The sequence below is a fragment of the Micropterus salmoides genome, unplaced genomic scaffold, assembly GCF_014851395.1.
Source record: "Micropterus salmoides isolate LMB-PRFRI ecotype aquatic unplaced genomic scaffold, ASM1485139v1 Ms_hic_scaffold_10, whole genome shotgun sequence".
NCBI classification, from domain to species: domain Eukaryota; kingdom Metazoa; phylum Chordata; class Actinopteri; order Centrarchiformes; family Centrarchidae; genus Micropterus; species Micropterus salmoides.
Window position 1 is genome coordinate 6,241,746 of NW_024040041.1, and position 27,760 is coordinate 6,269,505.

General features: G+C 41.5%; 3 protein-coding genes across 5 annotated transcripts; all 3 read right to left on the reverse strand.

Annotated features, from left to right (window-relative positions):
- Positions 1 to 1,018: 1,018 nt before the first annotated feature.
- LOC119882370 (homeobox protein Dlx3b-like) lies at positions 1,019 to 11,171 on the reverse strand. The gene is made up of 3 exons (XM_038692387.1): positions 9,610 to 11,171; positions 6,423 to 6,607; positions 1,019 to 3,884 (listed from the first exon to the last, which is right to left on the reverse strand). Exons 1-3 carry the CDS (start codon positions 9,959 to 9,961, stop codon positions 3,453 to 3,455), a joined length of 969 nt encoding a protein of 322 aa, XP_038548315.1. The 5' UTR covers positions 9,962 to 11,171; the 3' UTR covers positions 1,019 to 3,452.
- An 891-nt stretch (positions 11,172 to 12,062) lies between these two features.
- Positions 12,063 to 21,350, reverse strand: LOC119882355 (26S proteasome non-ATPase regulatory subunit 11A-like). 2 transcript variants are annotated; one of them, XR_005440500.1, is made up of 13 exons: positions 21,194 to 21,350; positions 20,294 to 20,395; positions 18,912 to 19,108; positions 17,882 to 17,939; positions 17,554 to 17,748; positions 16,568 to 16,712; positions 15,483 to 15,543; positions 14,059 to 14,121; positions 13,758 to 13,883; positions 13,463 to 13,498; positions 13,280 to 13,353; positions 12,990 to 13,133; positions 12,063 to 12,516 (listed from the first exon to the last, which is right to left on the reverse strand). XR_005440500.1 is itself a non-coding variant. In XM_038692373.1 (13 exons), the coding sequence occupies exons 1-12, from the start codon at positions 21,282 to 21,284 to the stop codon at positions 12,991 to 12,993; spliced, it is 1,269 nt and encodes a 422-aa protein (XP_038548301.1). In that variant the 5' UTR covers positions 21,285 to 21,350; the 3' UTR covers positions 12,063 to 12,516; position 12,990. The 2 variants fall into 2 exon arrangements, 1 of the variants encoding a protein (XP_038548301.1); XM_038692373.1 differs by having other exon boundaries at positions 13,280 to 13,331.
- A 2,197-nt stretch (positions 21,351 to 23,547) lies between these two features.
- rpain (RPA interacting protein) lies at positions 23,548 to 26,993 on the reverse strand. 2 transcript variants are annotated; one of them, XM_038692398.1, is made up of 7 exons: positions 26,800 to 26,993; positions 26,499 to 26,690; positions 25,399 to 25,471; positions 25,116 to 25,227; positions 24,828 to 24,891; positions 23,946 to 24,086; positions 23,548 to 23,667 (listed from the first exon to the last, which is right to left on the reverse strand). In XM_038692398.1, exons 1-7 carry the CDS (start codon positions 26,869 to 26,871, stop codon positions 23,638 to 23,640), a joined length of 684 nt encoding a protein of 227 aa, XP_038548326.1. In that variant the 5' UTR covers positions 26,872 to 26,993; the 3' UTR covers positions 23,548 to 23,637. The 2 variants fall into 2 exon arrangements, with proteins under 2 accessions (XP_038548326.1, XP_038548333.1); XM_038692405.1 differs by having other exon boundaries at positions 26,934 to 26,951.
- Between the last annotated feature and the right edge of the window lie 767 nt (positions 26,994 to 27,760).

A 27,760-nucleotide genomic window follows, 5' to 3' on the forward strand; every position in this document is an offset into this window, starting at 1 on the left:
GCTACCATGGTAGCCTGTCAATCAGGCTAGAGTGACTCGTATCCGCTGCACTGTGTAAATTTAACCAGCACCGTTGAACAAGCTTATTAGGAGTTGGCTGTTCATTTTACCGGGAAGTATGTTTTATTTTAAGCCTGGTTTTTGCTAGCCAAAATTAGCATCCCGCCTAAAATCTCCGGTTAACACGAATTACAGCTGCAGCTAGCTATCCAAGCTTGCTAGCACCACCATCTAGTCCAATTATGGTACTGGTTGCAAAAAAATCAACATGGAGGCGGCCTAATGGTCAAACTCGAGGATTCAAAACGGCAGTCCACAAACCAATGGCTGATGTCATAGTGACTACGTCCACTTTTATGGTATTACCAAAAATGCTGAAGCATTCCTTTGAATTACCAAAACATATCATACAAGGTCACAAAGTGAAAGATTCCAAATATTCTAAGGCCCTAGTATTTGGGTCTGTAACATTGTTTCAAAGTGTTGCTGTCTATGTCTCCTTCCTCGTCACGCCCTCTTTTTGTTAGCTAACCTGTGGGTTTGGTTGGTTGAGAGCCTGGAGAGCAGCTTGTTTGTCTCTCAACACACACACACACACACACACACACACACACACACACACACACACACACACACACACACACACACACACACACACACACACACACACACACACACACGTCTCTCCTCCCTTTTCTAACTGTGTGCCACATGAAAGAAGTGTAGACCCGTCTCTCTCTGTGTCAGCGCTGTGTTATTAGTATCCAGAGACTCCAGAGTGTCTGCTGCACTGTCACCTCCCACAACCTTCTTTACACGCATTGTGTGTGTGTGTGTGTGTGTATAATATATAGATGGGTGCAACCTGTAACTGTAGTCTGACTCACTCTGACAGACACACCAGGAAAGCAGTGTCAGCACACTTTCAACACCTTTGTGTTTGTGTTTGTGTGCGTGCGTGTGGTGCATTCACAAAAAAATATGTACATACAGAAAATAATACGCTATTAGCTGATTCAAATACAGACGTTTTATTTTTTACTTTTTAACTCTGAAAAGAAAATTCTCCTAAGGCACAAACTGTTGTGCCACATTTGATCTAGTTGACTATAAATAAAAGTCCTGAGTGCAGCACTTGTGTTAATAGAATATATACAACTTCTTTTTCAAATGTTTTAGCACCAACTTGACATCAGTGTTGTTGTTTTTTGAAGAGGTCAGGGCCTTGTAGAGTTTGTGAGCAGGAATTAAAGGGCCACTCCAACAATTTTACCGATGAGGATCAGTTTACTCATCTTGAAAAATACTACTCAACCCATGAAAGCAGTTGTATAATGTCTCCTGTGGCTCTGGGGGAGTCCGAGAAACTTACCCTGATGATGTCATAGTTATGTCATCAGGGTTATCTGGGAAGGAGATTTCAATTTTATAACAATGTCTATGTTAAAAAGTCAACATGGAATTTGAAAGATGGAGGCATTTATCAAGCAAGGAGTCTAATGAAAGACATTACTGAGTTGCATTATGGGAATTGTAGGATGAAGTGTTTCTGTTACATTTAAATTACTGGCAGATTTATACAGTTAAGAGAAAAAGCTGCACATGCAAAACACACTGTGAATCAATGACCATATCACCGAAACATTGGAATGTATGTCTGGAAGGAGCCTCCTGATCTAATTGATCAGAGAGACATTTCAGCTACCTAAACAGTACATATCACCAAGGTCAATTCCAAAATGCTGCTCATACTGTACCTTTTTTACTGTTTGACGTATTTGAGGATATAACCCATATGCTAAACCAAAATGTGGCAGTGCTGAATAACATTTACATCACATTTTGTACCTGGGCCTCTCTCTGGTTTAGGTTTCTACTAACTCACAATCGAATTGATTTAGAAGAAATTTAGTGCTAATTTAAAGCCTTTGAGCTTCTCTCGCATGTAAAATCAACCTTTCATCCAAAGCGACTTACAATTGCTATACATGTCAGAGGTCGCACGCCTCTGGAGCGACTAGGGGTTAAGTGTCTTGCTCAGGGACACAATGGTTGATGGGTCACAGCAGGGAATTGAATCTGGGTCTCTCACACCAAGAGCATGCGTCTTATCCACTGAACCATCACCACCAACCCATCATTGCACTCCAGTGACATTGTCGGACTCACAATGGACAAATAATCAATGCAGAAGTATCACCCATAATGCAACTCAACCACCGACAGTTTGGTCTGAGTATTGGTATGTAATGCTAGTTGCGGCCGGCTAATGTAGCTTTCAGCTGCTAGCATCTAGCAGAGATGAGGAGCTACAGAAGTAAGCTCCCTTCTTTCTGACTCCACACCCCTAGATTTATTTAAAATTTTCAATCTTGTAGTTTTCAGCCCTTTTCGACGTTGACACCCTTTGAGGCAGTTTATCAGATTTCACACTCCCTCTGGAGCCACAAAAGCCTTCATACAACGGGATGCTCTTGTCCATTGTTGTGTGTACATTTTTTTAATCCCAGCCTTACCTTTACACCGAGAGCACACGCTTGACCTTTTCACCTGAAAAACAGTGCTCAACAGTTCTAATAGAACCCTTTAGACAAAAAATATATGGATGCAAAAATTGTTAGGACAGTGTAAATGGGGTAGGTAAAATGCACTGGAGCTACACAAGTCAGTCATCCACTGAATGTCCCGTAGGGCCTGTGTTTCTCCATGATGTGCAAACATATTCCTAATGGAAAATAAGTTTGCAAACTGTCCTTTTAAAAAAACACCCTCTCATCGATCATTTCAGTGTCTCTCCACATTTTGTCTCCTGTGTTTGGTTGATATTGATATTTTATTTTAAAAGGTTATCAGCCTTTCAGTGTTGCTCACCTTTAACAAGGTGTCTGACCACAGCTACATCAAACAATCCTGCTTCCTCTAAATTTAAAGCCTTACATATCTCAAGGTTTTCCATGCTCGTGTGGTGGGCTTTCATTTGCTGAAAACCCTGGAAGAATTTCAGTAGTAGTCAGTTTTAGAGTCAAAATGCGGTGTCAGAGGCTCTTTCCACAAGCAAATTTCAAGGGAAATGCTCAATTAATCCAAGTTTCTAGCATAAACATAGTCATATTTAAAATAGTAAATATACAAAATGTCATCCATTATCAGTGATTTCAAATAAACATGTCAGTATCAGTCTTAAAAATCAACATCAATCACCCTAATCTCCATTATAACCTCATTGTTAGTTCATAAACTTCAGAGGTGAGGAGTACAGGGTAACTGAGACCACTCGTTTTCAGTCCACATTTACTGTAGTAACGCCTGTTTTACAACATGTGTTTCAGGTTTTACAGTCATGACTCGTGTCTGGTGATCACTGTCAGGTGTTTTTGGTCACAACAGCACTCCGAATAATCCAAAAACTCCCCCTGGTGTTTAAGCGCAGGGCTCCAGTTCCTGGTTTAACATCAGTAGACGGCTCCCATACTCTGTGTGGCTGGCGGTCCTGTTGATGGTGTGTGGTGCGTCGGGCCCGACTGTTGCAGACCTAAATTTGCACCCTGCTGCTGGTACCAGTTCTGGTGTGTGAAGTCTGCCATGCAGGCGGGTGAGGAATCACCTGGAGGCTGATAGGGACCCTGCCCCCTGCTGGTAGGATCCATCATTGCATTACTCTTGATGCCGCTGCTGCTGCTGTTTGTGTTGTTGGTGCTGGTGCTGCTGTTGTTGTTACTGTTGCCGTGGTTGTTTTCCCACACAGCTGGGGATGGAGGAGAGTTGCACGCCATGGAATCGCTGGCGTCTGGACTGTGTTCAAGAGGAATATCCCCGAGTGGAAACTCTCCGTTCTTGTAGAGCTTCTTGAACTTGGAGCGACGGTTCTGGAACCAGATTTTGACCTGGAAGGAAGAGCATGAAATGTTAAGGCAGTAGACAGAAATGAAAAACACTGAAAAACGTAAAGCAATAGTCACTGGATGTCCAATATTCACACTTTTAGCTCTGGTTTGGTCGTCACCAAAAAATATCAGGCCCTTCAGCAGCTAAATGTTACACCTATAACTTTTTGCCTGCAGAGGCTGGAAAAGACGCAGATGAGAGTTGAGGTAAAAGTGACCCAGAACAGTAAAGCTGTGGGCCATAAAACCAAAGCAATGAGCTCAAAGACACTAAAACACTTTAATGCGAGGGGCACTGCGGAGTTCCGCACTTTCGAGGTGACTGCTTTGAAAGTGGTATAGTCATTTGATCCATTGATAAATTATGTGTGTCAATGTTAGTATCTTGTTTTCAGCATCTGTAGCTTCATTTTAACCTCTTTTGGCACACACTTTGAGTTTCTTCTATGTCAAATTCACTTGTAGCAACCTAGTTTCCAGCAGCAAGCAGTGTCAGGCTCTGGTAAACCCACTGTACACTAGCCGCACTGCACAAAACAGCAGACATGAAAAGTGAAGAAATATCTGGTGAACATAGTGGAGTATTTTTCAGCTAACTAATTTTCTCAGAGGTTGGTGTAGACCAAAAACAGAGCTCAAAGAGAGTGAATTATCATACATACATTCATCAGGTGGCCAGAAACACAACTCCAAATTAGTGCTAATGTTGCTCCTTGACTGCTAGATATGTGATTATGCACTTTGTTTGCCGACACACTGGCCATAAGAATATTGTAAGGTCAAAGTTGTCTTTCTGCCATCAAGTAACAAAGCTTTAAAGACATTTTATGTTGGCTTGCTTTATTAACATGATATCCACTAGCAGGTACTTTTTTGTCATAATAAATAAGACAAAAAGTATGTTATAATAAATATTTTGTGTACTACTGATAAACCAGGCAGCTAGTAATTCAAATTTTACTTCCTTATAGTACCTAGACACTATCTAAGAACTACTGGCCAGAAGAGGTAAGAGCTCTTTGAAAAGAAAAATTATGATATATGAAAGCTGCCATAACAGTATTATTTATATAAACATCTTCAAATCCATGACTGCATCTAGCCAAATGTCATGACAATCAAGTTTGAAGTTGAGTAGGATTGATTTCATGCCTATGTTTTCTTAAAGCTTTCGAGTGTAATCCAAGCATAATAGTGAACAATGATTTACAGCAGCCATGATAAAACAACAAGCGCTGCAAGTTTAGTCTTTTATCACTCAAGTGAAGATAATTCATGTGGTTGTAAATCATTAGGGCAGGAAGAGTATGACTGCACAAACCAGACTGACACAACAGTAACAACTCACAGAACTGCCTTCGATCAAATGACAAATGTATTTATATTATATTGTATTGTATTCTGTTCTACTGGATTTTTAATTGTTTTGTTAAATATCATCATAATAGCCTAGCATGGTCATGGTTTTGGGTTTGTGTGTTATGTCCTGTTTTATTTGTTTAATCCTACCTCCTTTCTTCATTCTCTGTGTTGTTATGTCATTGTGTCATTTATTCTTTGTTTCCTGTTTGGTATTTTCTTCTCCTCTTGTTTAAGACCGCTCCCCCCCTGGTGTTTCTTTCCCATGTGAAATTGTTTGCGCCACCTTGATTCTTTCCACCGGTGTCTTTTAATCCCCTCCCTCTTGCGTATTTAAGTCAGTGTTTTCCTCTTGTCATTTGTTGGTCCGTTTTTGTCAAGCGTCTCAGCCCCTCCTCTGCGTTCTCACTGTGTTTGGTTCGTAGCACTATTATACTATTATATAGTATAATATTATTAAATTAGATGGAACGATACTAGAGATTATATTTTAGTATAACCTGTAGTTATTAAAGTACTGTACAACCAGTCACAACCCTTTTTATTTTATCACAGTAGTTCATCTTTATCATAACTTTTACAGTTTTCTAGAAATTCTAAATCAAGTGTTACGCTCTTTTCTCACATTTGCATTGGTGTGTATTGCACAGAATGTTCAAACTTACAGTGACTGACATCACAAACTCTCATCAGCTCTTGAACTTACTGGTACATTTGTCTGAGAGTTCTGCTTTTAGCTATCAACACATCAACTGACACTTTAACAAATTTTCATTTTTTAACTGTCAGCCGAAATACTTCAACTGAAATTTTAATTGCTCTCTTTCACACTTCAATGTTAGTTTAGCCACTCTCATTGCTTACTTATAATATGACAACTCATCTACCTATGGGGCTTAAACTTGAAATTAAAATGTTTAATTCCTTCAGCAATTTAACTTTAGCTGATTTAAACAGCATTCGGCTATTACACTTCAAAAGATATTTCAAACCCATTCAACATCTCGCATGCAATAAATGTACATTTTAAGACATTAACCTGCTTACAGTGTTTACACCTGCGGTTTTCAGTTGCAAGAAGTTAAACTTTCTTCTTAAATCACAGCCTTCTCTAATACACTGTAATATATTTTTATCACTGTACTGAACTGCACTGTTTGGTGTTCCCTGCAGACTCACCTGTGTCTGCGTGAGGCCCAGCTGTGCAGCCAGCTCGGCGCGCTCCGGCAGGGCCAAGTACTGTGCCGACTGGAATCTCCTCTGCAGGACTGCTAGCTGGTAACTGGAGTAGATGGTCCGGGGTTTCCGCACCTTCTTGGGCTTCCCATTGACCATCCTAACCTCCATGTCAGGTTCTTCTTTCACTGCGGGAGGAAACAGTATAAAGCCATGTAACGTCCTGTAGCACTCCTGCAGTCTTTTTGATAATTTGTGGGGCCTTACAGTGGAAGCTTCATGTACTTTCCTATAAAACATAACCTGTACAAGTCTTTTTCTCCAAACAGTGAAATTAACTTTGTCTTCGTCCCTACATCGCAGAGAAGCTGCAGCACAAAAATAGCCACGGCCGCTACAACCCCGAAATTTCAAAGAAATTCCGCCAGCACTCTGAACTTATAATTTTGGTCTGAGTCTCTCCCGCAGCCGGAGAGGGAGACAGAGATTTATAGGTGCTTTTCATGTAGCCTGGAGGCCAGCTTGTACACATCACTCCCCATTTGGGCTTTTATTTTCGTACCCAATTTTTTGTCTTCTTTTAGATATCCAGCCAACTTTACTTACTCAAATATATTTGTTTACATTTGATCAACACATATAATATTTATTACCTTAAGATGGGAAACAACACATTTAATTAAAAAGATTATTTAACCTTATGTTCATATATTTATGCATGTATTTGTGTGCACTATAATTGGGTTTTATTTATAATATTTACTCAACAGATGCAGTTATAATTCAGCTATATTTAAATCATAAATCATAAGAAAGATAAATGTTTTTATTAGTGTATTATATAATTTTTCCCCACCTTTATTTTTTTATTTTTTATGATCACATTCACACAGTTACACATTCAGACCTGGAGCATTTGGGGTTAATGAGGAAGGGCCAAGCGCTGATTTATCCTGCTGCCAGGGACTGAACTGACGACCTTCCAGTCAAGAGCTGGCTTCTAACCTTTAGGCCACCTCTGCGCAAATTATTAATATAAATTAATAATAAATATATGTGTGTGTTTGTGTGAGTGTATGTGTGTGTGTGTGTGTGTTTAAAGTGCTATTTCCAGAGTTTTTAGGCCCAGTATATTTAAAATACTATGGACTACTTTGGGACCAAAGGAAAAACTAATTAAAGAAATCCATACGCAGAATTTCAGTTTGGGGGTATGTTTTGAAACAGCATTTAGAGCTTGATGTTGGTCAATAAAATGTCCAGGAAGTATAACTACCAGAACAATTTATTTAATAAATAAAATAGGCAAATAATAAATAAAAGACTTTTTTTATTGTCAGGTAAAAAAAAATTCTGAGGGGAGTGGGAGTGCTTTGACTCACCTCAGTATTTCAAAAATACTGGCTACCTCCAGTTCTACTTGTCCCTTTAGTTTATTTGGATATTCCTTAACTCACATTATTTTACCAATCTTTTTGTTTGGAACATTTATTTATTATTAGTTAGCAGTCAGGCCTTTATATCTGTCTATGAATGTTTTCCGTGTCACCTATTTGTGTATTTATTTATGTACGTATTTGTTTGGGTGTGGCCACAGACCCTGCATGATAAGAGCCATCCTTGTTGGATGATTCAAAGGCCGACTGACATGTTGTGGCACCTGATGTGCGTGGCTGTGGGCCAAAGTCCCCTGCAGCCATTTCCAGGAGTCAACTCCCAAATGGAATGTCAAAAACAGTACACCAGTCTATCAAGTTTGTTTTCCCTCTGTCGTTTGCACAGACACATCTTCCAAGCTCAGCACAGAGCCAAAAGAAAAAGCTTCTGTACACAGTCTGACTGTAGAGCAACTTCAAGTTAAAGAGCCACAAATGGGTTTGTAGTTCTAAATTGTCTATTATGCTCCCATTATTGTAGGATTTGCATATTGAAGTTATTGTGATCTTATGGCATCACTCTAATATCCTTCACATCACTTCAAGTTTTTATCCAGTATGTTTACCTTGTTATGCATGTAAAATACATTTATATTGTATGATTTATTTATGTTAGCATAGACTGTTTAGTTTAGTTGTGAATTAGTTGAAAAGTCACTGGCTAGAACAAGGACTTGGCTTCCATCCAAAGGCCTTTAGGCACATCTCCATTTTCCTATCAAAATAAAATCTGAAAGTTATCAGGCAAGCTTCTATTTACAGTGGAAAACAGTGAAAGCAAAGAAACAGAAAACAATAACTAAGTGAATTTACCTTTATCGCCACTAACACCCCACCCACACACCTCTCTCTCTTTGAAGTTATTAAAATGAAACTGCAATCTTTGACATCCCTGGCATGTAAAAACAGAAGCTGCTGCTCCACTTACAACAAATAACAAACTGAGTTTATACAGTATGTGAGTTCTTCTTTCAGCCGACAGTAATAATATCAACTTCCAATCTATTAGCTGTAAGAACTACGGCTAGCATTATTTACGGTCTGAGGAGCCATAAGGTCCCTTTAAAAAGGAAAAAGCTTTACAGTTTGAAGTCATTTCAAGTTTCAAGTCATTCCTGAGCACAAATATCTACATTTCAAAACATAACTAACTTTCTTGGCTGCTTTATATATGATATAGTTTATTAAATAATTCAACGTAGATAGAGGTTTGAATATCTAAAAACGAGTCGTTAATATAATATATGTCAGATTTCAGAAAGACACTGTGACACGGTAGATGAGGTCTCTCCTACTGTGTGTGCTTGAACACACTTAGTCTAAATACTATTAGGTGCACAGCAATTCTGACTACTTACTAATCATCTTCTAATGAAGGAGATTAAGAGAGCAACAAATGTGTAGACAACGTGTACAGTGTAAAGAAAGTTAAGGACGCAGTGGAAAATAAAAATAACTTTTTATTTCCCCCGTGCGTAAAACTCCTGCGCAATTACTGGGTTTATATGGCTAGACATGAGCACTTGCCATACATCAGCCTCGGGTGGTCAGTGTGGCTTTTCTCGTTCTTGGACAATGATGGAGAGGGTGTTTTACTGCATTGCGTCTGTGGAATATGTTTGGACATGTTAACATTTATTTCCTCATGAAATGTGTCCAGAATTAACGTCAAGTACTCGACAAATACTTGACATTAATTCTGTTGACTGAAGTGTCACCGGGGTCGTCAGTTCTACCAGTTGGGTTTAACTTACCGCCGTCCTGCAGCGCTGACTGTACCTCCCTGCTGAACGCACCGTGCTCTCTGTATGCTGCGTGGGGGTACGGGTATTCTGCCTTGCCAACAGTATAGGCACCGCCAGGAGCCATCCCGTTGAAGTTATAGTGGTGGTACGCGTACGGGTTCATGTGTTGAGCAGAGTACGGCTGCTGCGCCGGGTAGAAATCCTGCGAGCCGTGGAGCGCACTCTGCCCGCTGTAGAAGCCCATGTCTGTGGAGGAGGACTCCGGCAGGGTCGGGGAATCCTTGGCGGCCGAGATGGAGCTCCCAGCCACGGGGAGGCAAGGCTTCTTCTCCTCGAAGGCAGGTGAGGGTTGCCCGTTCATTCTCAAGCGTTTTAGTGCTTTGCTCTGCACTCAAAACCCAGAAGTGTTCAGGAATCCTCGCTGTCTGGAGCTGGCGTTCCCAAACTCCCTTGACGCAGCAGCAGGGCTGTCCACCGTGGCGGTGCCCAACCCAACGAGAGCTCGTAATTACAGGGCGCGCCGAGAGGAGCCAAGCCGGGCAGGACAGAGGGGAGTGAATGTCTCCTTCTCATTGGTTCGCCTGCTCGCTCTCTGCCTCTGCCCTGAGGCCAAGACAGCGCTGACTGTCGCCTGTCTGGCTCCCTTCTTCTCCCCACAGAAACCTCCAGCAGCCTATAAGCCTCTCCCCTGGCCTGCACCAGAGCGCGTAAACAGTTGGCAAGCCCGTAAAGTCCTCTAACTAACATTTACCTCGACCTATCTTGAAGACAACATGCGAGATTCTCTCGGCAGAGCAGATAAAGATTTACCAACCAAACCATGCACAGCGGTGTTGTGATAAGGACTGTTTACGCATTAGCTTGACGGTGCTGCCTCCCATTCAAATGCAGATACAGAGCCAAGCGCTGCTGTCGACCCACGCTGGGGGTTATTTACACTCACTCAAAAGCTTGTTTTTATAAAAGGCTTTTCCTTATTAGTGTTGACTTGGACCCCAGGCAACTCCCATGCCCCAGGAAAGAGAAAAAGCCACCACAGTAAGCCTACAAGAAACTTCAAAACTTAGTTCAGCGTTAAGTTTAGTTCAGCCTAAAATTTGACTGCAGATAGTCAAAATATGTTAATTTCCAAGTGGAAGAGAGAAGCGTTCTTGTTAGAAACTACAAATAGAAATAACTGCAATAACCATATATATATTTATTCATACCAGCTAAATGCTCAAGTGTAGGGGGAAGTTCAATGTCCCTTAAGTATAGCGACATAATCTCGCCACCAGATGTCACTAATGAGACTCTGAAGACTTCAGAATATACAGCAACAAACTTGAGATTCGTTCACTACCCCGTTTTCTTTCACTCTCAGTCACAATGCGTACTGTTCAGGTGTCACAGACTCAATATGCAGACTTTATAAATAAAAACAAAATAATCCAATCGTTATTGAAGTCGTTTTTTTTTTTAAATGACTTGAGCTACTCTACTCTCTCCACATACCCCCTAGCAACTGCAGAAGTATCCCAGGTTGGAAATCACTGATCTTAAGCATGCAACTCTATACAAGGGAAATGAAACACATTTGAAGCATATTGCTTCACTGAAAAAATGTAACCTCCTGTGAGACTCACTAAAGGACAAGCTTAATGAACCAAAAGTAAACGCCTGGAACTCATTTCCATGATTCTAAAATCACACAACTTGCAGGTTTAAATTTTTTTTATTAGCATTTGTCTTTCTCTATGTCATATGGTAAACCCTCAAGAGTCCTTGCAAAATTAAGTTCCCGGAAATGTACAGCTTGATTTTCTTCATCCAAACCCGCCCTTTTCTGCCCAACAAACCATCACATCTCAGAACGCAGAGTTCTCTCTCCAGTCACGTGTCGAGCGTCAAAAGCACTTTGTGTGACTGACTCTCGGTGGCGAGGTTTGTTCTGTTCTTACGCATTATAAAAAAAGGGGACAGTGGGATTACATCAGGCCTTGGATGATGAACAGAGGCGCTTGGCAATGTTATATACAAACAGGAAGTAGGAGTGCTGAGTAGGTAGAAGGAAGGGGGCGTATAGGTGACTCCAGTGTGGTGATGAATGTCCTCCTCTCCATGTGGCATGGTCCCCAGTGGACAGAAGAGCAAATTCCCTGTATGGTCCACGAATCCCAGAATGCCTTGTGAACGAGTGAGACCACTCGGGGTGAAACAGGTGAGGCGGCAATGGTCATAGGAAGGGTGTGAGAAGACAGGAGGGGTTGTTCTGACTGCCTCATTCTTCAGGTGACCTAGTTAACTGTGGGGCAGCACTTTTCAAAACCGCAGAACATTGGAGAAATGCAAACATTCAGTTTCAGGGCTGGTTGGCACACTGAACAGGACAGGTAGAATCCAGTGTGAGACAGACCGACCAACCAACCCACATTTACACGCTGGGACCAATTTCTTTTCTATATAATACATGTATGAATAAGTACTGTATATGTATTCTTTATTGTTATTTTACAAGATTCCCTGATGGCCAGCGCAGAGAGAAACGGGACATAAAAGGGGGAAAGGAGGCTTGTCCAATTATACGTACAGTAGAAACCAGTGGTGGGAGAAGAAAAGAGGGGGCACAGTGCCTGAATTTGTCCATATGGAGTAGCACGTTGCGTCAGATCAACCCCAGTCAGATAGGAAGGAAGAGACAGAAGGGAGGGAGAGCAGAGGGAGGACCAGGAGGAGCGGCGTGTAAACCGCGTCAGTTAGTTGTTCGGTTGGGTCGTCTTCAGGTGGTCGGCTGGTTTGTTTTGCTTGCTGGGTTGTTTAGTGTTTGTAATCTCCTCGTCCTCCTCCCCTCGTCCCTTCCCGGTTGAAGTGAACGATCAGCGCAGCTCTGACTGGCCCGCATCACTCCGGACAGGAGGACCGATAGTTTCGCTCTCTCTGAGGGGGGGGAGGGAAAAGGCAGGTTGAAGACAGACAACACTGAGATTTTACAGAAACATACGGTTTTGGTAAATGAGCTTGATATTCATTTTAGCAAACTGTAACATGTTTTAGAGGGTTAGGCTGGTGGTATATTTCCCATGTTGTCAGCTGTGCCTACGTGAAGGCATGTTAAAATAATGGTTTCACATGTTGAGAAATCCACTTATTGTCTTGCCATGATTTAGATGAGAAGATTGATACTCCTCTCTGTAAAGTCAACATGACACTGCATCCAGTTACTGTAAGAGGTGCTGGGAGGTGGATTTTCTGCTTTCCACTTTTCAGTTTTTTTTGATAAGCTAAGCTAACCAGCCCCTAGCTGTTGCCAGATATGACTGATTAATGCACATTTGGTGAGTACTTACAGCACCAGTATGTGGCAGCTAATGACTACTTTCACTATCAAACAGTGGCACTCGAGGACTGACCTTATGTTAGCTTCTTGGCTTTGTTGTAGAGCGAGTCGACCACTTTGCTCATGTTCTGAATGGTCTCCAGGGCCGCCTCGTATGTCTTGTCCACTACCGGCTCTTCAAAGACAATCAGCACACCTTCCCCTTGGTCCAAAATACCTGTCAGGTAGGAATAGGGTGAGATGATAAATGGAGGAAAACAAAGAGAAGAATTGTGAAAAACTATTGGAGGGCTGAAACACAAAACATTCATCTCTTCTCTCTCTCTTCCTATGGAGCACACTGAAAGAGCAGCAGACACATACCGTGAAACTTCTTGTCCAGGATCATCTGTGATAATTTCCTCTCCACGTCTCCCTGCAAGGCAGACACAATCTGTCTGTAGGTATTTCATTGTAAGAAACGAAGGAATTACTTAAAATGGGCAACTCGTACAATAAAAGTGAAAGTCTAAACAGAAACATTGATGAAGACGAGTGAGATCTTACCTTAGAGAGTTTGATGAGGGAGGAAATGTGTGCTATCTGTTAGAGAAAACAAGGACAAGCACGATGATTAAAACCATCAGACAGTAAGTATAGTTAGTAAGTATACTAAGTATTTCTTCGTGCTTACTCATATTTACTGAGTAAGCTAGTCTTCATGAACTTTGCTGAGTTATACCTTAATGTAACTGAATCTGGCTGATAGAATTCTGCTAAACAAAGTCTCCATATCCTGAACAAGGTTCCACATCTGTCTGAAGCAACTGTGGCTGAATACGGACAGATGTGAAAAGATTACCTGGACCCTGGAGAAAGGTTCGATGACCCTGATGAGGTTCTGCTCCAGCAGGTTGTCATACAGAGTGGTGAGATGGGTGCTGATGATGGGGTCATCCCTCAGCTCTGCTTTGTACTCTGTTAGTGCCTGGGTGGGGGGGTGGGAACAGGACATTTTAATCCCAAATGAGGGGAAAGGCTAAACCATCATCCAAACTTTAAACAGAAAGACAGGGTTCCAGTCACAGCAGGTTCATTTATAATGTTGATTTGTCCACAGCCACAACAAGGTCAACATACAGCACCGAACTCCAGACACAAACCTTTTCAAAGTCTGCCAGAGACCGGTTCTTGCTGGCTTGTGCCACACATTTCAGTGAGTCTGTCTACAGAAAAAGAAAACAAAAGGCAATGGTACGTGACAACGGATAATGCAAGAGACACTGCAGAATGCACTACTGTATACACAACATAAATGTTAATAAATAAATCCAATTTAACTGACTGTTTGCTAAGACCCCCCCCCCCCCCTTCAGTTACTGCTGCTACGACATGTTTCCTTGAAACGTCGCGCAACAAGCATCAAGGTCTGGCTGGGCGATACGGCCAAAAATTTTATCACAATAAAAATGTCATATCATTCGATTTCGATAATTATCACAATATATGTCAAATCATTATTTCTTTCAAGTTTACAGGCTGATGTTTGCTCCTGAGTAAAAACTGAAGAAACCAGATAACTGTGGTTTTAAACCTTTCTTTATGGTCAGAACGTGAAAAACACTTGATGCCAAAACAGTGGACCACTCAACAAACGTTCAAAACAATTATGATGAGTAAATCTTGTTTCAGTCCCTTTTCCTCAACTATAAATATCTTATTCTATAGAAAAACTGAGTGCCAATTCATTCATGATTCAAATTAATTAAATCAAACATTTAAGGGTACGATATGTTGAACATTTGTTATATTGTTATTGAGGAAAATTATATTGCGATAATTATCATTATTGTTTTATTGGCCAGCCCTACTTCGAGGTATGTTTTGTCCTGTTTGGTGGGCGTGTCACAGGTGTTACCCAATCAGCTGCGACAAGTTTGTAAACACAACTGTGTTAAAAGGCAGGGAAATTGCGTACACAACAGGGTGTTTGAGGCACCACCGTTTCCGTTGAAAAACAAACCTAAACCCTGCTTTCTGTTCTCACACTGAATTACATTATACAATATACAGTTGACAATCCTCTTTCAAAACAGTCTCAGAGACAAAAGCAGCTTCTTATTTCTAGCCAGTGACCGCTGATTTTGCAGTCAGGGATTACTGTAGTCTAAACTTAGACCTAGACGCACAGTTAGTGAAAACTTCACAGTGGATGTCCTAATCATGAAGAGAGCATTTTTAACCTTAAACTGTGACCTCACAAACGAATGCAGTTTGTTAATGATGTGCACCCCTGCCTTGGAAATATCGATTGGTTAGGTGCCCAGCTAACTAGCTTCAGTTAGATAGCCATGCTAATATATACTAACACAGAGGTGGATTTTCAATCCTGTCCCATTGTGTCTGAAACTGACTAATATCCTGTGGGAATCCCTGAAAAAATGTCAGCCTGTACTCTAGAGAAGGCTTTTGTGAAGTTACAGTGTCTAAGCTACGATTGGACAGTCACCATTCAGGGAAAGAGGTGTAGCAAGCAGTCAGTGAAGTTTAAACTAGAAATAAAATCCATAGGAATCAAGAGTGATACCTGTCTGCCAGCATACCGCAGAGCTAGCTTGCCACTGATGAGGGCCTGGACATCCTCTGGACTGAAACAGAAACAGTAATCAGACACAGCAGGAAAAAAGCTAATTCTGGGTTCTCTCAGAGTGAAAAATTAATTTCACTGCATTCTGGCAACTCATGTAAACATGTTAAATATTTTCAACATAGTCCCACATCGTACGTTAAATGTTAAAACCCAGTATTTTATGAATGATGGCCGCAGAAACAAAATCATAAATATCAGGGTACCCCCAGGATCCTCCAAGAATATAATGCAGCAATCAGCAGCTTGTTTTTAGCTTAAGTTACTAAAAATGTACTTTTCTGGACAATGCACATTTGTTTCTTCTATATTTAAATAGCATTGCATGTTAATTATGCCAATGTAAATGCCGACTGCACCAGTGATCATTCATCCTGTCCTGTATTTGCATCTCAAGGCTGCTTGAAATATAGTTTTATATAGTATTGGCTTGAAAGCAGCGGGATACAGAGTTGGGCTCCGGATTGTTTTTTCCTCGTCCCAGTAATTTCCACATCTGGGTGATGTAAGTTTAATGTGCGTTAGCATGTTGGATGTTTCACATCAACGCCGACACACAGACACCGTTCTCGTCTTATACACAACTGTCTCTCCGTGGCTGTTGCAGGTCTTCCAGCTCCGCTGTTCCATTACTGCTCGCTAGTGTGAGTGACTCGCACACCTATCCGCTTGTTGTGTTAACCTCAGCACCACTGCCCTCTATGCGTCAAGTTGTCCATATCTCTGGCCTTCTGAACTTCAGACACTTGCCCAATCTGAGTCGACCAACTAACGTTAGCTTGTTAGTAGCACTTCAGAGACGTTTTGTTTTCTTGACAAAAAGAAAATTTAAGACCTTTGTAAATGAAATTTAATACTTATAAGGCCTTATTTTTTGAATATGAAATTTAAGACTTTAATACTTTTAAGACCCCGCGGGTACCCTGAAAAATATAAGCTGTACTTATCATTAGAAAATATAAGTGCAGGCCTGTGTAAAGTGACCTGAGTATAGTTTCGCAGACGATCATGTGTATATCACTTACGCGTTGAGCGTGATTTTGCAGAGCAGCATGTATTTGAGGGCTGTGATGGCTCGGGGGCTGTCAATGGAATCGTAGCCCTCAAAGGCCTCGTAGAAGTAGGAGTAAGCTGTCTTCCAGTCTTTCTCCTCTGCTGCGTGAATGATCCCTGGACACACAATCAAAACACACACACACGTAAGTTTAACTGCAACAGAGAAGAGCAATTTCCATTTTCTTCACCTACCCTGAAATGATAAAATCTGGTGTATCTGTTCAGTAAAGCTGGGCATACACTGTACGATTTCAGAATTCGTCTGCAATGTAAAGCCAAAGCTCACGATTTATGAGCTCACACTGTATGGTCTGATCGTCAACCGGACTCCAACCATTCTGGCTATTGATAATTGTCAATAAAGATTTGTTTGAAAGCTCTGAGGTAGGTAGAAGTCTGTTTGCTAACAATGATGCTAACAAGGCTGAAACGTGCTGCTTTGATCACCTGTGTCATCCTATGTGCTGAAACATCTGAGACAAAAACAAAAACAAAACAGAGGTGCAGGCGAGTCTGGACTTGCACGTGGCTCGGAAGATGTGGACAGTATGGCTTGTCCATTTTGCAGCTAATTGGGGGTAAGTTAGCTACATTTAACTGTGCATATATTGTTAACTTGATGACTAGTGTTGTGTCGCCTTGTGAGAAAAAAAGGCATTGATTGTGGGGAATCGACTCGTGGATCTGCTTTAACTCTCCAACAGCCAACCCCAATTTCTGACATGTTGGGGAATTCATCTAACTGTGTGACGGCTGTTCTGCAGCAGTTGATTGGTCCTCGCTCCCCCTGTACACAGCACAGAAAATTACAGCCGACGAAGCTGAAACGGTCCATCTCTAAAATGAGTCGTGTGGCTCAAAATTCGGGTCACAGCTGGGTTCAAATCGTACAGTGTACAGCTTAAGTGGTACATACAGCTGGGAAACAGTGATTTGTGTTTGTCCTGCTTCGTACCTGACTGCATGTCTAAAGCTGCTTGTAGTTTGGGTGGGCAGTAGATGGCGTTGGCGGTTGTCCTGGCAGATGTAAGGGCGGCGCGGGCTTTAGGCAGATTACTGAGTGCATGGTATGTCTTACTCTCCAGCAGCTGAACCTCCACCAGTAGGGCCTTGTCGTCCATCTTCTTCAGCTCCTGCAGCAACTGGGAGCCTGAGGAAGGAAGTTTAGAGTCAACGCAATGCTTTCAGACTAACATTCTACACGCCACCATTTATGTTTTACACACTGTAATTGTCAAGCTAATTAAAACAACCACCACCACTCTGGGAGATTCAACACTTACCAAGATGTAGTGCCTCCTGGTAGCACTTTGTGTCGAAATACAGTGAGATGAGACGAGCCTGAGGAGAGAGGAGAACAACCACCATCTCAGGGCCCAGGTCTACAACATTGTTTGTTTATGAGTTTGTCCACACACACACACACACACACACACACACAGGTAAGAATGTTGACATTTCAGGGAATTTCCTTCCATCCTTCCATCAATTATTGGACACGTTAACAATAAATAGTAATGGCCCAACACAATGCATTTTCCGTAATGACAGTGTTTTGAAATGTCTGTTGTGGCCTGAAAGCACCACACAATCTATGTAAATTAGGTGTGATCAGCAGATTCAATTAATGCTTTAAATTGCAGTGCTCTGACTCACTTCTGTAGCTATTTAATGAATACCGGACAAGTTCAAAATATTTAATTTAGCAAATGATGCTGCGTGACTTACAAGTTTTATTTAAGGACATACATTTGATGAAATCAAACATGTTGGGCAGAGCTGGCCCTTAAAACATAGTCTAGCCCTTTTATTTCTTATATCTGGTGATGATGGGGTAAGCTGAGCGCTGTTTGTTCACTGTAGTCCAGTCCAGCTGCTGAAAAACCCTGCTCAGGTGCAACAGTATCGTTTCATTTTGACCAGTACATTGGATTAACACATTAAAAAGGTGGGAATGTCAGTTGGAAACTTTGTGGCTTTCATTTTGATGCACTGCTCGTCTCTAGAGTTAACTCTGATCTCCACTGCCAGTTTGGCATTAGCCTCTGGGTAGCTAAGCTAAACTGAAATACAGTGAAATAAAGAAGATAGATCTTTTTTCACACAGTTAGCTAAAAAAGACAGGCACCACAAAGAGCAATCCTAATCCTGATGCGGCCTCTCTTTTTGGGTTGCTGGACAAGTGGCAACAATAAACCACATCACAGTTTGTACATCGCAAAACTTGCACTTATCTCGCGCCACTTGAGTATGAATGGTCTGTTCGAGCAAACAAAGCTAAAAAAGAACAAGCCCTGCGACGCCAGGTCTCACCTCTAGCGCCTGTCGGAGGAATGTTCTCTTCTCAACCTTGGCCCACTCTATGCACTCCAGGCAGAGGTCTACCTCCTGACCCGTGGCAGCTTCCATGTCCAGGAACAGGTCCAGTAGGGAGCGGACCAGCCGGGCTGCCTTGGCCTTGGAGATGGAGTTAAGGAAGGGGCGTACATACTTCAGCAGACCCCCAAGCTCTGAGAAGAGGTCAGGAGGAAAAAACAGACAAAGACAACATCTGAATATAAGCTTATGATCAATCTGCCACAATGGCTGGTGAATGTGCAAATGTTATCTGAGTAAATCAGATTATTACAGAGTAGCAAAACTTCAAAAGAACACATTGCTATTTTCATAATGTTTCCCAACAGATACAAGAATTGTCAAAATTTCAGAGGGAACAGAGAACTATTTAGGGAAATGTTACGACCTAGGGCAGCTACTAACGATCAACATTGTCGATTAATATGTCAATTATTATTTTGGTTAACCAGTTAGTTGTTTGGTCTATAAAATGTCAGAAAATGGTGAAAAATCAGTGGTTCCCAAAGCCCCAGAGGACATCCTCAGAAGTTGTGTTTTGTCCAAAAATCAAAATCAATTTGAAATTAGGTGTTGATTTATAGCTGGCAACTAATCGAGGACTCTGGAGGAGCTCCATTTGTAAATAGGGAATGATATTGGACCCAGCCTAGGCCTGTGAAGAGAAAGTTCATTTGACGAGGGTTATACTTCTTCCTTTTCTACTGTTCTGATGACTCACAGCACTTTCACTGGCCCAGATGTGAGGCAGGAACAAACTTCTCTTCCCAAGGCCACTCTAGCCATTGAAAACATTCTTGTCTTTACTTATTTTAACTCCTTGTCTTCATCCTAGTATTTCAGTTTTAGTAACATTACTAAAAATGAACTTACATATGAATATTTAAATGCTTTACAGCATTTTGCTACAAATACAGCAATCCACAGATGTGCTACAATATGTTTTAATGTGTGAATCTGTTTTCATGTAAAAGACAACTTCTGCTGACACACACACAAAAAAACAGCCTGACTTAAGGAAAAATCTGATGCTATAAACAGGTATTAGGTCAATGGTGAGTTGCAGTCTGCACAAAGTAGTTCAATGACATCAGAACTCACTCATGATAAGGCTTAGTAAGGAGGGACATGCCTTCTTTGTCCAAAATATTTCTTGTTTTTTATAAGGGCACCCCATGGAAATACCGACAATTCTGTGAGTCTTTATCAGCAAAATCAAATCCCAACATATATAGTGTGAGAACAATCCAATTACACCAAAATAAGCCTCAAAATCCTCAATCTATTCAGTGTGACATGAAGCTTTGTGTGCACCCAAATCAGTTTTAGGGTCATGTTACCTGCAGCCTGTCCTGTCTTGGCCAGCAGCCCACCCAGCTCCAGGATGCTCTGCTCTTTAACACGCACCGCCTCCTCATCACTCTCCTGGACGTCCCGCTTCACTACAACACACACAAACATATAATGATGATGTAATCTGATCCGCACTGACATGAATCACCGCCATATACAAACAGTGAGACTGCTGATGTTACACTCTTTCCTTCTGCCTCTAGAGACTGCCATTATGTCACATCATGGAGAGGTTTGGTTGGATGGCAAGCAGCCAAGTGGCTAACGAAGCTGGAATACCTGGAATACCTGTCAAATTAAACAATAAACGACGACAGCTACATAGCTAGCTTTAATAATCGTCAAACATTACATATAACATGGTATGTGTGTATATGTATATATACACACAGGCTGTCACACACATATACACACAGGCTGTCACACACATATACACACACACAATCACCAACCAGAGATGGTGACTACGTAGGCGATGTTTAGAGAGTCAACTCGGTTTCACATTAATTTCCTTGTCGGCCTGACATCTGCCAAGACGAGTCACAGCTACGAACAACGCTGGCTGCATACTAACGTTAACTAGCCAGCTGTCACCCGATTTCACATCAAATGAATGAGCCGGGGCAACTAACGTTAGCCTATCTGATAAGCTAGCCGGTATACCGCTAGCCGGCTAGCCCACTGCTGCTGACTCACTGTGCAAGCTAGGAGAAAAAAGAGACGGCCAGCACTGGGCTAGCTAACTTAGCTTAGCTGCTAACTGGCTAACAGCAACGCTGGCTAACTGAATTGCTACACGTTTGATGGAGGGGGTGAATTAGCTTCAGTGTCTTGAGTCTGTTTTTTTTTCTTTCTTTCTACTGCCATACTGTGTCGATTATATTTACCTATTGAATGTAAGATATCGATAGAGGCATTCCGGTCTGTTCCAAGAAGAGACTGTGCTCTCTGAAACTCAGCCACTGCCGCGGCTGCCATCTTTCCTCTGCCTGCCTCCGCTCCGCTCTGCCTGCTTGTTTTCCGGTCAGGTCGTTCACACGGTCGGGAAAATGCTGCCCCCTACCGGTGATGCATATAAGTGCAGGAGCATCTGTCGGGTTTATTAATCGTCATCTGTCGTTTAGAGCGTATGGTCATTTAGGGGGATAAGGTTTTATTTGACGCGAGGAATAGCGTTTTATTGATATCAGTCTGAAATTTGCTGGTGTCTCAAAATTCCCTTACAACTTCTACATCTTATACTATGCTTTATAATTAGGTTTTTACAAGGCAAGAAATGAATGTAAAGTATCAAATTTAGCGAAAGTTGCCACGCCGATTTGCTAGTGACACAATTTGATTTGACAGACAAACTGCACTATCAACAAGCTATTTTGCACCTGCAGAAAAATGTGTCTTTTATTATTTGTGTGAATTCACTCTGTCAAGCCAGAGCAGGCCAAGAGGTAATTTGGATTACATTTAAAAATAGGAAAAGGGATATGTTGTAACACACAAAAATCTATTTGAAAACTAAATAACTAAATAGGTTTTGTTTAAATAATTTTGTCTGCAATGTGCACTGCTATAGCACCTTTGTATTTTGGTGATAATTAGCAATACAGTTAGGCCTACATCTACACTCATTAGGTACACCTGTTCAATTGCTTGTTAACACAAATAGCTAATCAGCCAATCACATAGCAGCAAATCAATGTATTTAGGCATGTGGACGTGGTCAAGACAACTCGCTGAAGTTCAAACTGAGCATCAGAATGGGGAAGAAAGGGGATTTAAGTGACTTTGAGTGTGGCATGGTTGTTGGAACCAGACGGGCTGGTCTGAGTATTTCAGAAACTGCTGATCTACTGGGATTTTCACACACAACCATCTCTAGGGTTCATAGAGAACGGTCCAAAAAAGAGAAACTATCCAATGAGCGGCAGTTGTGTGGACGAAAACACCTTGTTGACGTCAGAGGAGAATGGACAGACTGGTTTGAGATGACAGAAAGGCAACAGTTACTCAAATAACCATTTGTTAGAACCAAGTTTTGCAGAATACCATCTCTGAACGCACAACATGTCAAACCTTTAAGCAGATGGGCTACAGTAGCAGAATACCACACCGGGTGCCACTCCTGTCAGCCAAGAACAGGAACCTGAGGCTACAATTCACACAGACTCACCAAAATTGGACAATAGAAGCATGTGGCCTGGTATAGCCACTTGCCTAGGGCCCAAAATGTCAGGGGGCACTGCAAGAGAAAGTTTTCTTCCTGGCGGGATTCAACTCCGCCCAACAAATCTTACATGCATGGATGGGTGGAGGGAGTGTGTGGGTGTACGCTGTGATAGTAATCAAGTGCACCCACCTTGCACTGTGAGTCTAGACAGTTGTAACGAATGGTAACCTAACCAGGGGCATCACACTAAAATCTGGGCCCTGCACATGAGCATTCTCTATGGGCCCTTTCCCACATCCACAGCTATTCATTCTCTTTGTGGGCCCTCCACACATGAGGGCCCTGTATGCTAAGTCCCCTTCTCCTGACCTTGAATGAACATTCAAGGAGAGGAGAGGAATAGCAAGTAAGGAAAACACAAACAATGTCACAGCTCTGACCTAAACCCTAGTACACGTGGACAGACTAACATAAGGAGTATAGAGGAAGGAAAGGTTAGGGATAGAAACATATATATACACATGACATAAGAATAGTAATAAGAGCATGCATAAAAGATTAAATGTAAGAGGAAACAATTGTCTGCCATAACAGTAGGGTCATAATTTGGTGTAAACAACATGAAAGCATGGATCAATCCTGTATTCCACAGTCACCAGATCTCAATCCTACAGAGCTCCTTTGGGATGTGGTGGAACGGGAGATCCACATCAAGAATGTGCAGCCAACAAATCTGCAGCAGCTACGTGATGCTATCGTGTCAATATAGACTAAAGTCCCAGAGAAATGTTTCCAACACCTTTTTGAAAGTATGCCACGAAGAATAAAGGCTATTCTGAAGGCCAAAGGGGGTCCAACCTGGTACTAGCACTAAAGTGGCCAGTGAGTGTATGTGGTTACTGTGACTAGGGGACAACTTAAAAACTGAGAACACTGTGCTAGACAAGTATAGTATACAGGTTTCACTTAAATAACTGTAGTTCTGTAATGGTGTGGGTGTGTATACAAAGTTTGTCACAGCTTCAATATGATTTCAATCAGAGAGAGGCAAACAGTACAATAAAGCACATCAACGTGTTAAATATAAAAAATAACCTTTATTTCACAAAACATACAGAGAAAATCAAATCTCACAAGGTAGGTCACTCATGACAGCCGCGTCTTCTTTCACAGGACAACGGACAGGTAGTCACAAACCTGAAACATAAGTCAACAATAAACTTGTGTTGCCAAAAAAAAATCCATTCTTTACAACCAATACTGTTTCTGTATGGAACACTGATCATTCTTCCTTCAGGGAAGCCGGGTCAGTCAAGTAGCAGAGAATACATAAACATACAAAATAAAAATAAAGAACATATAGCACTTCTTTCTTTATGTCAGCTATGGAGAAAAAAAACATTCTGCAGCAGGGAGTTATGTTATGTTTTCCCACAGCAGCAACAGATTTCCTTTGGTGTGAGACGGTGCCGTACCTTGCAGCTTATCATCAGGTTGGGTGAGAGTTCTGTGTTGGGAGCTACAGAGAAAATCGGGTTGTGGAGACAGTCCTCCATGTGCTCCGACACCCTGGTCTCCAGAAGATGCCGCAGGACATCAGGGGTGATGTTCCGTTTCTAAAGACAGGGTGCACAATGTTCCAGCACTTTCGCCAAAGCCATTCCTTACTTACATAATCAAACCCTTTGCTTTTGTCCATTATTTTACAGGCTTTTAGCAGAGCCACCAAAACATGCTGTTTTCTACAATTAAAAACATTTGAGGGGTTTTTGTTTTATGTCTACAAATTTTCAACACAGGACCAATATCTGTATATGAATGGATACAGGTGTGTGATAGTTTTCTAGGGATATAAGAATCATATTGCCGGGACTTCCTGTCTAAGTAATGTATTTGTCTTTCTTCTGTTTGGGGAATGATCGAGCTCTAAAATTTCAAAGTACAGATGTAAACAGGAAGTATAATGTTGCCATAGGGTCAGTAACTTAGCTGTGGGCTACTCCTCGACCTGTGTTTGTTATACTGCATAATGTCCTGTACCCGTGGATGTACAGACATCTATTACTGGATTACTTTGGTACCGAAGAAAAACTTAAAAACATGATGATTCTCAGGCAAGTTCTGGAGTTATAAGGAGTGTCTTTTTTTCCCTGGGATTTCTAAGGGAATTTCTTAATGTTTATCTCGCAGTGGACATGGCAGACAAGGATGTCCCCAGAAAGTGTGCGAAACAGTTATATGGATTAAACGAAGCATCGATGCAAAGAATTTGTGTCAATGCTTTTTAGTCATCAAATTTATTAAGAAATCGTTTCCTGCGTCCCTAATTTTAAATGGATAGCGTTTAACAAACAAACCTTAGTGTTAATGTACAATCCACAGGGGCAGGAGATGAAATGGCTGTTGATGCTCAAGTTGTTCCTGGGAGACACAAAAAGCAGGCTAATGTTGAATCATTAAAATGTGTTTATCATCAATAAAACTCCTGACATACAACAGAAGCGACAGATTTCCATATGTTTCCTTTTGCAACTTAAGGTATAACTCACTGCAGTTGAAAGGCTTTGTAAGACCGGTTTTGAAAATTGTGGTGTGTAACTATCTGCCTCTGTCAATATCTTACAATATAACATTTTTGAACTCACGTGTGACACACAGGGCAAATGATATGGATCTCTTCCATCCCTTCCACAACAGACGATATGTATTGCTGCTCAAACTGCAGGTTCCTTTCGTATTCTTCAATAATAGACATTTCTGAGGCACAAAGAAAACAATAAACAGCGTTAGCAGGGGCTCACGCAACGTTGTAATCTGTGCATCTGTAGAAATATCTCAGCCCTGATGGCATCTGTCTAAATGTGGTATTACTGGACATTTAAGGTCATATCTACAGTCAGTATGCGTTCCTTCATAGAAATGTGTCACCTTGAGACAAGAGTTCCTGCTGGATTTCTTCGAGTACCGCCAGTTCATCATACTCCTTCATGACACTGAACATCTGTTAAATAATGAAGCAGTAAAACTTGTAAACAGGGCTTTCAGCGCTGACAGTCAGAAACAGATAATGTCAAGACTTTGCTCTCTCATTAATTCTGTTCATTCTGTTCTGAGTGCTTTATTGACTGACTGCATGTGAAGAAAGGATTATTTTGAAAATGTGTTACAACCTTTGTCTCAAAAGATGCAGTGGGTTTGTTTGGGTCAATGACAACACAGCGGAAGACAACGCTGCAGAGATTTTTCAGTCACTCGTATTTTAGTTTTTATGAGAGCAATGAGGGGAACTTGATTGAAGAAAATAACCTTATAGTGAACGCACGGTGAGTTAACTTTTAGCTTTGGTTTGTCTCTCTGACTTGCTAACGGCGTGTAAACTGAAGCTCTCAGTGTTGCTGCTCTTGTAAAAATGCTAACGTTGTTCTGTTGCTGTGTGCGTCGTGTGTCGGCAGAGTCTATTGGTCCACTGCACATGATAACACATTACACATTTTAATCAACCAACCAGCATATCTAGAAACGCTACAGACTCCTCTGTATTTATAGTTTTTGGGCTCATTGCAGTTACTATCACTGTCTTCTAAAGACTTATTTGTTTTCATGTAATTGTCCATGGGGTCATTGTATTACCTATAAAATATAAAATCTTGGTAATGCACACTTAGATGATTTTCATTTGTTACCAAAAAGGTATTTGCTGTCATTTTATTTTTTTATGCAAACAAAATGGCAATTGTAGTTTTCAATATAAAACTTGTTGAAATGGTTTCAGTGTGTGTATCAGTACATTAATATTTATTGGCACATTTTTACAATACAGTGGTAATACTGATAACCGTGATAATTTTGGTCACTATAATCGTGATATGAAATTTTCATACCGTTTCATCCCTACTCTGAAGGTGAGGGTCTCGTGGACAATCCATGTCACAGAGCTAATAGTAAGTAACACCGAGACCCAGAGACAGGACGAGAGACACACATAGAAAGTATACCTAGTGAGGAAGAACGGAAAGAAAAAGCCCGACCTCTGCCATGCCGTCTGGACCCCACAGCGAGGGCAGTCTCCGGTCCTCTGACTGCAGGGCCGTCCATTCCTCCTCCATCACCTCCTGGACGATGGTGGAGGCCCCGGAGCCGCCGCCCTGCTGGCTCTCCTCCATCTGACGGTATCTCTCCAGCAGCCTCGACCGGCTGTTTTTGAGTCTGTCTACACAGCGCTACAAAAGTCAGAAGACAAAACCAGAGCAGCACAGTGTTAAACTCTGACAAGAGCTCGCGGCGTCCCGACATGCTAGCTAGCTGAGAAGTTAACATTTGGTGTCTCACTCTGCGGTATGTTTCTTTCCATGGCGGAGTCGTTCCTTTATAAAGGGAGCGGTGTCTGTGCAGAGCGTCCATCTGTAGTGTTGCTAGCGAGTGGGAATTTGCATATATACAAATACTTGTTAAAAGAAACTGACCTAAATTGGGGAAGACTTCAAAAACAAAACATGTCAGCTTTTTACCCCGTACCCCGGAAGTGGATGTGCGCTGCCGCGCATTGCACGGTGGGTTATGTAGTTCAGTGCTGCCAAAAACTGGTTAACTGTCTGCAGCAAGCAAAGTAGAAATGACTGAAGTCTAAAGTTTTGGAATTGCCTTAAAGTACCCAGCACGTGTTAGAAAAAAAACAATCAAACGATTAAAAATATACTTTGAATTTCTATACATATTTCCTACAGTTAAACTATCAGCAAGTACTATTTTGTGAAACCCCTACTAACCTTTAGGCTACTGCAACCTCTTCACTCCCTAACACTGCAAAACCACCATAGTACATACATAGTACACATGTTTTGTCCAATATACTACAAATCCAGTGTTGCCCTACTTTACATTTCAACTGACCATTTCAGTTAGATTTTCTGTTTCTTCTTCTCTTTCTTCTTCTTTTTTTTTAAAAATTATTTCCACGCAGAGTCGTCTTGCAGAGGACTGAACTTTGCTTAAGTATTCTGTCTGAGAAGTCAATACATAAACTACCTCTGTCCAGTCTGAATCAAGCCGTCTTGGATCTAGATATTTGTGTCAATTACTTGTGGACAAAGCAGGAATCCTCAGCTACTTTCTGACTACTTTCCCCTGCTGAGAGAATATTGAGAATGACACCAGCTGATCTGCATCTACAGCACCCGCTGTGGGTTGCCGCATAGCCTATCTGTGGCTTCTGAGATTGGGAGGTCCAGGGGTCGTATTATAGAAACTTCCTAACCGGCAGATCCTGTCCTATCTGCTTGGTAACCATGGT

Coding starts and splice junctions, on each gene's coding strand:
- LOC119882370 (XM_038692387.1), bottom strand. CDS start 9,961: ATGAACGGGCAACCCTCACCTGCCTTCGAGGAGAAGAAGCCTTGCCTC. Junction 6,608..9,609: donor GTCAGCGCTGCAGGACGGCG/GTAAGTTAAACC, acceptor TTCCTCCCGCAG/TGAAAGAAGAACCTGACATG. Junction 3,885..6,422: donor TGGGCCTCACGCAGACACAG/GTGAGTCTGCAG, acceptor TCTTCCTTCCAG/GTCAAAATCTGGTTCCAGAA.
- LOC119882355 (XM_038692373.1), bottom strand. CDS start 21,284: ATGGCAGCCGCGGCAGTGGCTGAGTTTCAGAGAGCACAGTCTCTTCTT. Junction 20,396..21,193: donor CGATATCTTACATTCAATAG/GTAAATATAATC, acceptor TGTGTGTTGTAG/TGAAGCGGGACGTCCAGGAG. Junction 17,749..17,881: donor CCAGGAGGCACTACATCTTG/GTAAGTGTTGAA, acceptor TTCCTTCCTCAG/GCTCCCAGTTGCTGCAGGAG.
- rpain (XM_038692398.1), bottom strand. CDS start 26,871: ATGGACGCTCTGCACAGACACCGCTCCCTTTATAAAGGAACGACTCCG. Junction 25,228..25,398: donor GCAGGAACTCTTGTCTCAAG/GTGACACATTTC, acceptor TTTGTGCCTCAG/AAATGTCTATTATTGAAGAA. Junction 23,668..23,945: donor ACCTGATGATAAGCTGCAAG/GTACGGCACCGT, acceptor CTTATGTTTCAG/GTTTGTGACTACCTGTCCGT.